General features: G+C 33.8%; 2 protein-coding genes across 3 annotated transcripts in view; one reads left to right on the forward strand and one right to left on the reverse strand.

The window, feature by feature from the left end:
* Positions 1-10333, forward strand: part of LOC129803194 (neuroligin-1-like) — a 122871-nt gene extending 112538 nt beyond the window's left edge. For both annotated transcript variants that reach the window (XM_055849594.1, XM_055849595.1), the window contains exons 14-15: positions 2987-3147; positions 9766-10333. In XM_055849594.1, the coding sequence (XP_055705569.1) occupies positions 2987-3147; positions 9766-10026 (422 nt within the window). In that variant the 3' untranslated portion in view covers positions 10027-10333. The remainder of the gene's footprint in view (positions 1-2986; positions 3148-9765) is intronic.
* A 3174-nt stretch (positions 10334-13507) lies between these two features.
* On the reverse strand, positions 13508-15914 carry LOC129800288 (uncharacterized). Its single transcript, XM_055844567.1, has 3 exons — positions 15615-15914; positions 14138-15293; positions 13508-13647 (listed from the first exon to the last, which is right to left on the reverse strand). Exons 1-3 carry the CDS (start codon positions 15912-15914, stop codon positions 13508-13510), a joined length of 1596 nt encoding a protein of 531 aa, XP_055700542.1.
* Between the last annotated feature and the right edge of the window lie 502 nt (positions 15915-16416).

Consider the following 16416-nt stretch of genomic DNA (forward strand, 5'->3'; position numbering starts at 1 on the left):
CGCATTAATTCAACTACGGACAGATAAAGGTTTTATGAATAAGCTCTACCACATTATTTTATGTTATGCAATACCTGAATTTTTGTTGTGAATAAATAAAAACTTATTTTCCCATAAGCAAAAATCTGCCCGAAATCAAAGGGAATGTTGGCAAGGTTCGCACAGAGTAAACCTTCAAATTTTTTCTTTGTTTGCAAAGAGCTAGTTCGTCATTTCTCAGCCATAAGATAGATAAATTATTAAGCCCACGAAACGAGATAAGAAATGGTAAGTCAACTCTTTGCAAACAACGAGAAAATTCGCATCGTTTGAAGGTTCACTCTGTGCGAACCATGCCTAAATTCCCCTATATCTTGAAATATTTAGCGGTTATGCAACTTAATCAAAAGTATTACTGGAAATTGAATTATGAGTAGGTACATTCGGTCGAAGATTATCATCTAATGTCTGTACCAGTCTGTACTCTAGATACAAAAATTAAGGAATCTTCGAATTATCAGAGCATAGTATTATGCCCTACACAAACTTACGGCTTAAGCCGGGAGACGGTTGTCCCGGGATAAATGTAGTCCAATTTCATATAGCCGCTTTCGGCTAAAGTCATAAGTGTGCTCAGCAATTTACGGAATAAAAGAAATTATTATTTAAATATTTATGCTTATTTTGATGTAGGGTAAGAGCTCATAATTTTGGACAGTTTCTAAATTTGGATACTTTGAGGATAAAATTGGACAGTACGAGTAAGAGCAATTACTTACGAAAAATATGACAGAACTTCGTATTTACTTTAGTCTTATTTAGCTGTGGTGAACTACTAACAATTTTTCTTCGCTGCTTTTAAGTGATATTATTAAATATTCGTTGAATATTGTGTTGATTCACATTTATAGTGACTTGTTGAAATGAAAGAAGTGAGATCTGCCTTGTGAATTACGTTTTTCGTATGAAAAATGGTCAATTTTCTACGTAGTTCACCAGTAAGGTGATAGTCCTTATTTCGGACAGGTGTTTTTCTCCGGAAATTTCGTAAAGTTTTAGCCTTTGTCATGACTAGGTTCCGAAAATGTCTGGAGAAACAAAGAAGCATCACCTCTACGAACAAGATGTAGTGAGAAAAGCCTTGAAAGGCTCCTGGAAAGGCCAGGAAATGCACAAATCCGAGCATACTTGGAGTACAGAAGTCAACTCACTTTAATGAATGATATGGAAAGTTTCCGGGATTTTTGTGACATTCTACGTTTCCCTTACTTGAACAGGAAGAGGACTTGGTAAGATTGGTTCATGAAATGAAGAACAATGATCATCCTGTTTAGGCGGATTAGCTGTCCAAATATACAGCCAAGTTGTCCAAAATTCGAGTCAAATTCACCTCTACATATCAATTCTTTTTTAAACTTATTAAGACCAATTTCAGTAAAAACAAAGGCAATAAACCCTTGCCAAGTTTCTAAAGAACCCTTCTGAAAAGAGAGTAACAAAAAAAGTCAATTAGTATTGAAAATATCGCACTTCAAACTCAGTATATTGATGCTTATAGGCACCCTGTTCAAAATTATGAGCCCTTACCCTACTGGGCTTTTTCTGCTATTCTATACATTGTACAATTTACAAATTTATTCTTCAGTTGACAATGTTTCGTGAAAAATATCCATTCAGACGCATCGATCTATTTCACCTGGCGGGCCTCAAACCCACAACTGTGACAGTCGAGCTGAGAGACACACCGCCTAAGAGCCGAAAGCTCTTACAAATTGCAAAACGGATCCACATAAGAAATTAAGTATCGGTTTATGAACGTGATTTGACGTCCAGAATGGCTCTGGCATAACGGCCATATGGCTGAAAAATGATGTGGCAACCCAGAGCGCATAAGTATCTTGAAAAGGCAGCATTTTTAGAATATTTTTGCTGAAAATGCTGCCTTTTTTAGCTAATTATGCTCGCTGGGAAATCAGAGTTATTCTTACGGAAAATGATTTTTATAATCATTGCCTTATGATGTCCCATTTCCGAAATTTTACGTTCCGACAACTGACAGAGTACTCCGTTTGGAATGAGTTTGGAAATTTCCTAATATACTCCCTGAATTGATTGTCTTTACAAAAATTAGGCCACGCCTCTTGAAAAATTTACATATATTAAAATTATCAAATTTTCCTCTTTGAAAAGAATATTCAGAGATTCCCCACAACGGCGGATAAAGCTTGATATTATATAGCAAACAGTACATAAAAACATTATTATACTAATTTCATGTATCACGTCTATGCTTTTGGGTCAGCCTTTTTTTAACTAAGTTTGTGCTTTTGGGCGTGGCTTATATTTTAATGAGAAATATTTCATTGACAAAAAAATCCAGGGCACAGGACAGAAGAAATTTTGTGTGCAGAGCTTATTCATGAGGTTTAGAACAAGATTTATGAAAACCATTTATTTCAAAACACTTTGAATAAATCCCAAAATATGAAAGTTACACACGGTAAAAAATGTTCTTAAGAGAAACTTTTAATTTTCATCCGACATCGCTTGGTAGTAAATCACTTCTAAATAATAACCATTCACATATTTGAATACATATAATCTTCCAGTATATTTTTACACGAAATTCTTTACAATTTAGAACAATAGTAAGATGGAACAATTTTCAACTTTTTTTGTGTAAAGAAAATTGTGCTCATGTGCAATTTTGGGGAGAAAAAAAGCTTAACAAAATCTATCTCGAAATATTCCAATATTTCTCCCTGATTCATTCTCCTCGATAATTCATCCTTATTCTAACCTTTCTGCGTTACCGTTTTTTTTCCTCCAATCCATTGTAGCGCGAAACAGAACGCCCAACACACAAATGCAGAAGAAACAATGCATAAATTGTTCATTTTTCCATTTCGAATGCCACGGGTGGAAAAATACGAGAATTTTCCCAGCTTTTTCTAGTACAGTGTTGTTTCGTTATTTTCACCTATTCTTGCAATCGTCTATTGTTTAGAAATTCCATTAACGGTGCGCCCCAACAATTCGCCAAATGGGAAAAAGCAGTCTGAGCCACCACCCAACTACACCACCCTTCAGAAACGTAGTCCGTGCACTTTGAGGAAGGATCAGTGCGGAACACTGACACGGAAGGGACATTCAGACAAATGCAAGCAGGTAATTAGCTAAGGATTCATTCAACTGTAATTCCACAGTTTTTCATTTGGATGATTGAAAACTATTAACTCTCCTCGTGATTGATTTTAATTAATTATATCGGACAAAAAACTATCAAGCCAACTATTAAACTATTAAGCGCGAGAATCCATTTGTATACAAATAAATTGCATACACGAAATTTAAATTAACCCTTTATGGCTCCGGCACATCTTTTAGATCAGGAAAATTTCGTGAAGTTAAAATTTACATCCCTTTCTTTCTTAAACGTTTTGCATATGCTTAACCTTTCCCTTTTATACTCTTCTTCTTCTTCATCTTTTGAACATCACACCAAATGAAATATAATTAAGTCCAATTTTGAGTCCGAAAGAGTGGGATAGACTAATGCAAATATTTTGCAAAAGAAAGGAACGTAAATTTTGATGTCACGAATTTTTCCTGATCTAAAAGATGTATCGGACCCATTAGGATCGAATTACCTCGGTTAAGATGAGGTAATTTAGAATGTTTGGAATCATGTCTAATATGGAATTTTGAGATTTTCTCATTGTTTCAGATGATAAAACAGAAAAAGAAAACCAGGAAGTAATACAAGACTTTACATTTAACAGTACCTCATCGTTATTTTTCCTGTTTTCATCTAAAACTGTGAGAAATATTCCAGTTACAAATTAGACATGATTCTAAATTACCCCATCTTACCCTACTTCTGAATTTTCAATATTATTTTCTCTATTCAAATATCTAAAAGGATATATAATGATAATGCTCAAAAATTTCCTGGTACAGTGGTGGAAATAAGTGTAATTCGATCCTTTAATCCTTAAAGAAACTCAACAAAAAAAGAAATGTCAATAAAAATTCATACGTAGACCATAACGTCCTTTCATGCCAACATAAAAATAGACATTTTGATTTTTATTCTAAGTATTTTTAGAAATATAATAGAATTTTGTTTTTCAGGCATGGTCCTCAAAATGGGACCTTGGGTCATCGTCGCATGAAAACTAAAATTTATTGCAAAAAAAGGCTTTTAACAGTTTGATCAACATGACATGTGTTACGCTAATTGAAAATAAAAATCAAAATGTCGATTTTTTATGTTGGCATGAAAGGACGTTATGGTCCACGTATGAATTTTTATTGACATTTCTTTTTTTGTTGAGTTTCTTTAAGGATTAAGGGGTGGAATTATACTTATTTCCACCACAGTATTACAAAAAAATTAAGAAAAAATTAAACGTTCTATAAAGGTTTCCGTCGTTTTGACTCCTAAACTGGCTAGAAACACTAAAACGGTGATGTTATTAAATGTAACAAATTTCTCGTCATCAGCGTTACTAAATGTCACCAAGACTTACCTAAGATATTTTTTATATATTCAATTCCACTCATTAACTTAATTTTTCTGTTTATATCAGCTTCTAAGGGTTGAAATAATTAAACTCAAAGCTTTTGTTGAAAAGATTTCTTCCAAGAAAAAATATTGTCAAAATAACGTGTTATCACATTTGCTCATTAAAATTTTAGTGCAATTCACATTGTAGAGCGTACGGCCTATTCGACGCATGTCAACCCTGTCAACCTAGTCCCCGGCGAGTGGCCTTCAAAGTTGAAGCCAATTTCTTATTTTCACATACAAATGCGTATGGGAATTTTTCTGCAATCGTGATCGTTATGCTAAATATTTAAAAAGTGAGAAGTTTTTCCGTATTATAAGATACTTTTCCGTATGGAGGGATAAACATACTAAATTTTTGTTTAAATAAATTTTTTCCTTGGAGCACTGTGAGCTGAGTCCGAGATCAATTTAGGAATTGGCTTCAAATAGCTCCATTTAAAAAGGCCAACTTGCCAGCGGCTTGCTGTCAACGGCTGTATCCCACCAATCCAAATCCTTTGTTCCTTTCACACGCCCAACCCCTACCATCCCAAGGCGGATGCTGTAGGTGGTTATATGGGGCTCTTGTTGCTTATGACAACTAACATCAGTACTTCAGTGAGTGAACATCAGTCGCCGTGGACAGTTTACTCTCAGGAAGTTGAAAAAAGGGTGACAACCTCAGTTCCCCATTTTTCCTCTATAAGTTTGTAATTTTATCTGTGAGCCCCATCTGGGCTTACAATATTCTTTTGTCGATAACGAGCTTTTAAATGAGTGATTTGTATCTTTGAATCATTTTAGTTTACAGATTTTAAACTTTTTAATGATAAAAAACGTAGATTTAGTCGGAAAAAATTGCTCTAAATTGACTAATAATAGCATTAATTGCGAAAAAGTAATGCAAGTATCAATAATTTTTTTTTAAAGTGAAAACATTGTGCTTAAAATTAACCTGAACCAATTTGTAGCAGACCAAAGATAAGACATTTTCATCAATAAATAAAGCATGTGCACGCTGAAATTTCTCCGTTGATAAATGGCTCTCAAATATTATCCATAGCATATAAAAAAAACAAAAATATTTTTGGAAAGATAATTTTATTGAGATTTTTATGGGATTTTGGTTTTTTTTTTAATCCAACGGCTTCTCGCCGAATTTTTGCACCTTCATAAGAAGGTTCTTAAGAAGAATTCTTAATTCCTTTCATTAATAAGTTTACAAATCCATCTCAACTGTATCGAATGGCTTTCTTTCACTTCCTCTCAAAATCTGGCAAGTTTTCGGCTGTCTGACCCTTTTTTCTGAGATTTGTCGTCAAAATTCCCCAGTTTTTCTCGATCTTTTCCAGGACGGGTTAAAGGAAATAGCCGGATACACTGACCCTTTCTTGATTTTCACAATTTTATTCTCTAAGACGTTTCGAGGATGGATGTCCTCTTCATCAAGTATCGAATATGGCAGGGAAAATCACGTACAAGTGGGAGTTGTTACACTGCACTTGGACTTGGATCACAACTTGATCCGTAATGTTCACCATTCGACTGGCTGACACTGAAACTTCTGTTTCTGTATCAATCAAGAACTGTCTGTTTCCGTCTATTTCCTGCTACATTCCGTCGAACCGAAATTCTAGTGGGACGGGTTAAACATCTTTTCCATAGCATTTGAATCCTTTGAAAAGGTTATCGTTGAGTTTCCGCGACCTTGTTTTAGCACTTTGACGGTGTTTGTCGGTCCGATGGGGAGCAGCCTGAGCTTTATAGATTACACGGTGCGACAAAATTTACCTTTTTGTGGGTGTCTTCGACGAGAGTGCCAAAACTTGTTAGAGGGTCATTTAAGGACCTCAAATCTGCAATCCGTTTGTCCGGGTCACCTCTAGATTTTTTTGAAAAAGCATATTTAGTTTTTTGATGTTTTATAAAATTCAAAAATTCATATCTCCGGTTCTAATTACCCGGTGGTAGTCACATAAAGCTAAACTGACGCGTAATTTCATCCTCTATAACTCTTGTGAACATATCAAGCATCTACGATGAAAATGAAGTATATTTTTTAAAGATTTTTTGAAAAAGAGCACCCAAAATATTGCATTTTTCTGTGTTTTTTCCATCTTTTAGTAATTTTCCCACTTTAATAGAGCATTTTATATGTCAAATAACTATGCCTAAAAGTTAGAGAATTTAATATTCTTTCATATCTTTTTGGTTTAATTTTTCTATCCTAATTCATTTATTCACAATAATTTATTGAAAATAAAATGCATTATTATAAAAATAAAATCTCTTATTATATATAATTATTTGGTATCTTTGTCTAACCTACTGAAGAGCATTCTCTTTTGCACTCTCACTTACACATTTCATATAAAAAGAGGTGAAATGAAAGAAAGAGACGTATTTAGAAATAGAGAGAGAAGAATAGCTGTTATGAGTGCCAAAAAACTATTCTTCTCTCTTTATTTCTATATACGTCTCTTTTTTTCATTTCGCCTCTTTTTATATGAAATTTGTAAGTGAGAGTGCAAAAGAGAATGCTCTTCAGTAGGTTAGACAAAGATACCAAATAATTATATATAATAAGAGATTTTATTTTATAATAATGCATTTTATTTTCAATAAATTATTGTGAATAAACGAATTAGGATAGAAAATTTAAACCAAAAAGATATGAAAGAATAATAAATTCTCCAACTTTTAGGCATAGTTATTTGACATATAAAATGCTCTATTAAAGTGGGAAAATTACGAAAAAATTGGAAAAAACACAGAAAAATGCAATATTTTGGGTGCTCTTTTTCAAAAAATCTTTAAAAAATATACTTCATTTTCATCGTAGATGCTTGATATGTTCACAAGAGTTATAGAGGATGAAATTACGCGTCAGTTTAGCTTTATGTGACTACCACCGGATAATTAGAACCGGAGATATGAATTTTTGAATTTTATAAAACATCAAAAAACTAAATATGCTTTTTCAAAAAAATCTAGAGGTGACCCGGACAAACGGATTGCAGATTTGAGGTCCTTAAATGACCCTCTAACAAGTTTTGGCACTCTCGTCAAAGACACCCACAACGTGTCGCACAGTGTTATCAAACCATTCCTCTTCTTAATTTTCTTGACTAAGCTTCAACGTATTCCAATCTTTTTGCCAACATCTTGCACGAAAAGATTGAGTTGCTTCTCAAAAAGTTGTAACACTTTCTTTTCCATTCTCTTGTCCTGAATCCTAGGCTTTCGGCTACTTCCTCCTGGCTTCTGAGCAACAGGTCTTGAGTTTCTTGAACCGAATTATGTATAATCTTCCAGACAGTAGAGCGGAACACTTCCCTGTAAATTTCGCAATCTCAGCATAACTCGCATTTGGATTTTTGAGATTACTGTCAACTTTTACTCTCTACATGCTCTCCAATTTTTTGTAATTACTCAATAAAAAATCAATATTTTCTAACAAGAATTTCACCAACTGAAAGTTAATTAAATTCTCTTGAAACAACGCTGACGAAAAACAAAATCCAAAGCCTTACGACTGACTTTATGTCAAGCGTTGGAAAAATTGTTTCATGCACACGCTTTAGATCAAATATTAAATAATTCAAAGATGCAAATAACATTTGAACACATATTAGCAACAATTAATATAGATCGCTATACAATTTTAATGAGCGAGTGTGATGCCCAAAGTAGTGTCTTTAAGTGAAATCCTAATTAAATTTTGCAGAAACCGTAGACATTGAAGGTGGAATACGATATAATATATAATACCCCTATTTAAAGACCTAGTTATGTACTAAACTCACCCTCTGGCATGTGGTCTGTGGAGTTGAAGCCAAAACTCACTTTTACTAAACACGTATGGGAATTTATCTGCATTTTCATACGTTATGCGAAATATCTTAAAAGTAGGGACTGATCTCCTTTTAGAAGATACAAATTCCTTTTGAGGGATAAATACACTAGATTTCTGTCTAAATAACTTTTTCTATCAGCTCTGTGATCTGAGTAAAGAAGCTGGCTTGAAATAGCTCTATATAAAAAAAAGAACTTGCCATTGGGATGTACTAACCGATTTATAAAAACTTATTACCATACAAAAAGTTTTTTAATAACAATATCAAAAACAAAAATCTTTTTTGTAAATTTTGCAGAATACTGATAAAAGTTCAGTATGCTATTAATTGATTCTACTTCCAATTATTTAAAACCCAGTGGGAAAAATCAAAAGATTTCAGCCTATAGATAGAGGATAGTAATGAAAAAGTAGTTACAGTGGGACCTCGTTAGAGTCAACCCCCGATAGAGTCAATCTCCAATAGAGTCAACAGCTATTTTTTTTACTCTACGGATTTCGATAGCATCAACTTAGACCCAAATTGACTCCGATAGAGTCAACTTTCCATTATTATTGAACTAATAATATTGTATGACTTTTTCAAAATTAAAATCAGTGTTTTGGTGTATCAATGTAATATTTTTAACACAAGAAAAAGAATATTATGATAAAATTCGTATATTAACCCTTAACCGACGAGACGCTTTTTACGGACTGAAAATCAACAATAAAAATTAAACTGGGAAACATAATCAAAGTTCAACAAGTTTGAACTTTTTCTCATAAAAGCACCCTTTTTTCATAAGGAGTTGAAAATTTTCTAAAAAATTTGTTGAAAAATTTCTCAATGAAAATGGCCCATTAATGAAAAATATTACATATGAGTATTGTAGTTTTTATTGCCAAAAAGGTTTAGCTTAAAAAAATTGGAAGTATAAAAAATAAATAAAATTAGTTATGAATTTGAGAATTTAAAAATTCGCCATTTTTGAGCTTAAATATTTACTACATAGCAAATAGCTAGAAACTTACAAAAAAATATTCTAGATCCCTTCAACCTTCTACTTTACAATTATGTACAGACATAAGAAAAAAATAACTTTAGGTTGTCAGGAAAAAAATTTTTCTTTATGGTCTTTTAATCGTCCTTAATAGAGTCACCGAATCCAATGAAGTCAACATGCCTGTAAATAATTAGTTGATTCTATCGAGGTCCCACTGCTGTATTGCGTTACGAGAATTATTAACGTTAAGATTATGTTTTCCTTACGTTTAGTGTTTAAATTGGTTATAAGATGTTTGTGTTGTTCTAGTTTTAGGTGTTCTCATTTATTTTTAATTTGATTAATTCAATTCAATTAACTAAATAAAATTTCTGTGAAATGTTTACTGAAAGGGACATCATCACTCTTCATCATGTCCCAACCAGCACAAGTGTTCATCGGGAGGAAAGAGTCACCATGGACTACCACCTCAGCCCCCAGTTCGCACGTCTAGTAATCCAGACGGTCCCCCAAGTTCTATTCATGGGTCCGAGATTTCTCATTTGCATGTACCGAGTGCTATGGCATCAAACTGCAGTCCTAGTGCAGGAAATGCTTCTGGTAATACGTCAACATTGAAGAAGAGGGTGCAAATACAAGAAATCACTGTATAGCATAGGTACAGCACAGCCGATCTACGAGAGGCTGTGTGAGACCCGTTTAAGTCTTTTAACCCCACAAATCATTTTCTTTAGGACAAAGCGTTTTAGTCTCTGACTTTTAATTTCTCATCCATTTTATTCATCACCCAATTTTTGTACACAGGCCATCATACTGTGAATTTGTTAAGAACACAATAATTTTTATATAGGTCGTGATATTTTAGTGTATAACTTTTGTAAAATTGAATACACATTTAAGGGAGTGGTAGGTTATAGCCGAAAATTTTGTGTAAGACGCAAAAAGAAAAAAAAAGAAAAACACATTATCATCGTGATATAGGACAATTTGTATCAATAAAAGACACTTTTACATTTCAATGGATGTATGAGGATAAGCCATTAAATAGTGCTGGCATTATTCCCAGATTTTGAGAGATTATAACACAAGAATTATTGGAACTGATATAGCTGTTTGAAAAAAAACTGTTTAAGAAAATTTATTTTACTTCGTGAGTCTTTTAATACTACTATTTCAGAGCTGAGAATTGCAGTTTCTTTTCCATCTAAACCATATCCAGTGGCAGAATACTAACTCTCTTGCATTCTCATTGTAAAGTGAAAAGGGTGAGTCAATTTAATTTTGTGCTGTAATTTGATTAATATCCGACTAGTAATGTAGGTCAAATCTTTGTTTTTTTCATTAGTTATATAAAGTTGAGAACAGGATATTTTTTTAAAACTTTTAATCTATTAATATTTTGTTTGGCGATAGTATTTAATCTCTGTGATTTTTCAAAGCCCGCCCACTTCAGATGACATGACTGTGACTTCTTCAAATGGAAGAAATTAAGTACAGAAAATCACTCTCATTGCTCTCATTAATAAAATCTTTAAAGAAAGTAAAATGGACTGGCTAGTGAAAATATAGGCCACGCCCTTATATATGTACTTACGTGACTTTAAAGTTGTATTCCAGATTTATTTTCTTTTATTAGTATTTCCAATAATTTTCTTAAAGGTTGGATAACTTACAGCAGAATATGCAATATTTATAATCGATGAGATAGCAAATCTATGTAGTAAAAAGTTAAGTTTGTCTTGTATTGACTTAAAATAAATACCATAAATTAATTTTAAATAAATTCAGTCAAAAAATCATTTTTTTTTGTCAGTTAACTGAAAATTTTTAGTTAATAAATTAATGAAATTTGATGACTGAAAAGATTTAAAATTAAAATATTTTATTTTCTCTTTTATTTTTTTTTTAAATTATCATTATCCGTAATGAGTATCAATAATAACTATTAAAGAATCAATTTTTCGGAGTCACTTTTTAGATTTCTAGGTTACCTCTCTCATATTTATATATTTCTCTTTCGCTCTCAAACCTAAATTGAATTTGTCTTAATCCCCTCAACCATCAAGTGGTGTTTTTGATAAATAGGATAATATCTACGTTTCAGAATAATTGTAATGGCAATTTTGTGTTTGTTAGTACTAGCTTTTTCTAATCTCCTCTTTGGTTTTTGAATTGATATAATAACTGCCAGACCGGCGAAGATTTCTCCTAAGAGCGTTTCTAATACTATTTTGTGAGTTAGCTTTTCGAAAGAGGTATCGTAGAGATATTTAGTAGTAAGGGTTAGTTCATGTTGGATCGTCGTAGGGAGTAGATCGTTAGGAGGAACGTTGAGGGTTTTGGAGAAAGCCCTAGCGACTAAGGCGGTCACCCATGCGAATACCTTTTAGTGCTTCTGCCCTTACAGGTTCCCTGAACAGACCACTGAAGAAGATCCCCATCAAGATCGAAAGCTCTGGGCAAAACCAAAAAAGTATTTTCTTCTTAGGGTGACTAATATTTCCACTGGAAATCACCGGAGACATTTTCTGAAGTCAAATTGTTCATTGTTTAGAGCACGCCTGAGCTAAAAGAAAAGCCGAAGTGAATTCGGTGGTGCCTGTTGGCATTTTTCGAAATGCCGCGAAAATTCACGTAGAGAAAATCAGAGGTTTTTTGCTGTGAAATTTGTTTAATTACTTAGAGTTAAGACATTTTCACAAGAAAATCCTTTTAATAATTTAGTTGAATATAGTTATTTGGGTTAATTGTGAATAATTGTCGATATTACAACAAAAACATTGGGATAGAATTTTGAGCTGAAAGACTAATATTCTTTTGAGCTGTACCAAAGTTCAAGATAGGTTTGAGAAAAATACTTTTGTACAACACTATTTTGGTTAATAAGGAATGCAAAAGTACATATTACAAGAAGGGACACGACCTGCTAATAAGGATAAAATAGAGAAGAAAATATTTTGTCGCATTTCAGAGATTTTTTACAACCTTAGCGCCGTCAGACGATTGTTAAATGAGTTATTTGTGTCTCTATCGCTTTCTCACAGTTGAATTGCGCGCGATTTAAGAACTTTCCAATTGAAGTGATATTTGCATTGAATTTCTTTATATTTCTGCAAGATTCAAGTAAAAGGGTGTGTAGTGAACAGCTGTCCGTTTTCCAACAAAGATATCAAGAAGATAATTTCTTTCTATATGAGTTTTTATATCTGTTATGTGTTTTTGGCACATAGATATTTATCATGGCACCGTGAATGAGCGGGTTTAGTGTTACCAGTATGGCTATCTGTAATTTATCCATTAAAAACAAAATTTCCGATATTACACGACTTTTAACGAGCACAGGTCTGGTTTAGAGAAAGATCTATCAAGTTTATGAAATTTTCCGGATTTAAAAAGTATAAGCGGAAGCATTTCTGACCAAATCAGGTTTTACAATTGACTGAAGCCGTTTATGTTACTGACCTAATGGACCTAATAGTATTTTTACAGATTGTATTAGTCATTATTCCATTTTAATTTGTGACACCTATTTTATAACCAAATACGATTCTTTATATGAACTTTTTTTTAAGTAATTTTAAAATTTTTTATTGAGAAAGAATAGGGGTAATTCAGGTAAAGAATATTAATTTTGAAGAATAGAATACTGCTTTTTCAGGAGGTGTGACCTAATCAAAAGTGCAGCCCGAAGAACTAGCTTGTGATCGGATTATAAAAATTAAAGTAATTTACTAAGATGGTAATAATCTTTTGAGAGATTAAAAAAATATGTTTCTGATACATCTTTTAGATCAGGAAAATTTCATGAAAATAAAATTCGTAGATGTAGTTCGGTCAGTATTGATTGATGAGAATTAAAACACGGGTTTTGACCTGGTTAGGATTTATTCCTTTTTTCTCTTTACGACGTTTCGGGGATTGTTGTCCCCTTCTTCAGGTCTACAAATTAAACAAAATTAATTTTTATAAATTTTTTTTTTTTTTCAATAACCTAAAATAACATGGATCGTTCTTTTGACTTTCACTTACATTGAGATTAATTGGACAAATCGGGTCAGGGTTTTTCACAATCACTATCTTTTTACACAGAGCTGGACAAATTTGCACCATGACGGTCAAATGCCGACTAATGGGCTATTCCGTTACGTGGGATCGTTGACCCCCAAGTCTGGTGATTTCATTCCTCTCTCCTGTGATCCGATTGATGACGTTCTCCTTGCTCATGCATTTGATCAGTTCCTCCTTCACAACTGTGGAAAGAATCTTCTGCTTCCCTGGTAGGCACATGTTGTCGTTGTTTCACTCTTTGCAATAAGTGTGAATATATTGAACTAATGGCAGTTGTATCTGTTCTTTTGTTGATGTTGTCTCGTTTCGTCATGTGGATGTACAGCATCTCCAGGAACTCCAGTTGTTTATTATGATCACATTTGTCGATGATTTCGGTTTGGTCAAACCTGAATTGATGTTTGTTTTCTCTTGCGTGGGTGACCAAAGCAGTGACGTCTTGTTTTTCTTCTGTGTTGTTTTGTTGTTGTTTTATGCTACGTTCATGTTGTGATATTCTGTCTTTTAGTCTTTGTATTGTTTTACCCACATACGTTTTACCACATTCGCATGGGATCTGATAGACCACTCCACTATCTGCTAAAGGGTTGATTTTATCTTTGAGATTAGTGTGTAGTTTGTGATTCGTATTGTGACATTTAAATGATATTTTTAATTCATTCATTTCTGATCTTAGTATTTTTCGGATCTTGTCACTGAGTGTTGGTATGTACATTATGGATCTATATGTGACGTCATTTGGATTTGTGTCCTCTCGTGTTGTGTTGTGATTTGTGTTGTTGTTGTGGGTGTTCCAGAGAGCATTGATTAATCTAGTCGGGAAACCATTCATTTTTAATTTTGTAATAATTATGTTCTTCGTATTGTCTGTATTGGCTGTTGTTAACTTGAGAACCCGGTTAATGAGACCAATCGCAGTGCTGACTTTTTGTTGTAAAGGATGGTTTGAGTGATAATTTAGCATCCTGTCCGATGCTATCGGCTTTTTGTACCACATTGTACGCATGCATGATTCTTGTCTCACTACGTATGTATCCAGATATGGTATGGCTCCATCAACTTCTTTTTCAATTGTGAATTGGAGTTTTTCATGGTAGTTATTAAAGTACGATAGGACTTCATCGGATTTGTCATGTGGGATCAGGCAGAACAAATCATCCACATATTTAGTCAGACAGACAATTTGGAATGGGATTCTTTGGGTTATGTTGATCAATACATGATCCATAACAATATCTGCAATCACTGGGGAAAGCGGGCCACCCATGGGCATTCCATCAATTTGGACATAATGTTGATCATTGTATGTAAAGTAGCTTGTTTCGAGGCATAGGCGTAGCATTTGTTCGAAGAGATCCTTACTAATATCTGTGTTGATTTTGTTAGAATTCCAGAGTTCATCTACTATTTCCATTGCCAGCTGACGTGGGATGTTTGGAAATAGGGATACCACATCCAAACTGATCATTATGTATCCTTCGGGTACTTCTGTGTTACAGACTCTATCCACAAACTCGTACGAGTCCTTCACGCTGTATCCTCCTAAATTGGTTGCTTGCCTGAGAATGTGTATCAGGAATTTAGAGAGACTGTATGTGGGTGATTTTATGCATGATGCAATAGGTCTTAAGGGAGTATCTGGTTTGTGGATTTTGGGGAGTCCATAAATCCTAGGGGTCCTTGAATTGTGCGTGGTAAGTTGTCGTCTAGTGATAGGATCAATGTGTCCTCTATCGTACAGTTTTTTCACCAACGCATTGTTCTTGTTTTCTGTAGTGATTGTCTTGGACATTGGTATTTTCTTGTATGTTGACTCGTCCGATACTATGTTTAGCATTTTGTTCTCATAGTCCTGCTTCCACATAAAAACCGTTTTGTTTCCCTTGTCAGATGTAGTAATGATGATATCCTCGTGTTCTTTGATGAAATTCCTTGTTGTTCTCTCTAAATGCATGAAATATTTGTCTTGTGGGCGTAATTTGTGATGTGTGAGGTGGCTATTGATAAGTTGGGATATTTTATACCTTAATGTGTTCTTTTTCGTTTCATTATTGTCATTATTTATTGTATCAATCACACCTTCAATCTCAGTTAAGAGATGTAATATTGTACGTGGTGGAAGATTTTGTTGTGGTAATGCAAACTTTGGGCTTAAGCCCATGAGAAGTTTTACTTCGTGAGGTATAGGAACATCAGTCTTGTTTACAACCCAATCAGCTGATGGCATGTTGGTGACGTGCCCCAATTGCCTCAAAAAGAGGGCATTGAACTTTTCCTGTTGATTGCTAGTTGACCTCCGAAATTCCCGCCAGAAGACCTGATCTTGCACAAGCAAGAAACCATTCACTGATGCTATCTCTGTCGTTCTCAGTCTCTGTTGTAAGTTCATTAAACTCAGTTTAATTTGTCCAATCTCCCAGTAAGTCACCTTGATCTCCATGTAAAGTATTCTAAGTTGGAACGATCTCACCATTGTATCTATTTGTCTGTTGTACGGTGAATCCTTGGTGAGTGTTTGATATAAGCATTTGACATTGTTAAAGATATGCGAGGGGGTCAACCCCATTTTTCGGCAATTCAGCAGGAATTTCTTCCTTGCCAGTAACCGTGCGAACTTACGTTGTCCTCGCATATATGTTTTCATCATTGATACTGTTTCTGATCCAAAATTGCTCTGAATAATTTGTAGATAGCTAGTCATTTTTCCGTGTGTTGTATTACTAGATGTAGTTCGGTCAGTATTGATTGATGAGAATTAAAACACGGGTTTTGACCTGGTTAGGATTTATTCCTTTTTTCTCTTTACGACGTTTCGGGGATTGTTGTCCCCTTCTTCAGGTCTACAAATTAAACAAAATTAATTTTTATAAATTTTCAATAACCTAAAATAACCTAAGGATCTCTTCGAACAAATGCTACGCCTATGCCTCGAAACAAGCTACTTTACATACAATGATCAACATTATGTCCAAATT

The sequence above is a fragment of the Phlebotomus papatasi genome, chromosome 2, assembly GCF_024763615.1.
Source record: "Phlebotomus papatasi isolate M1 chromosome 2, Ppap_2.1, whole genome shotgun sequence".
NCBI classification, from domain to species: Eukaryota; Metazoa; Arthropoda; class Insecta; order Diptera; family Psychodidae; genus Phlebotomus; species Phlebotomus papatasi.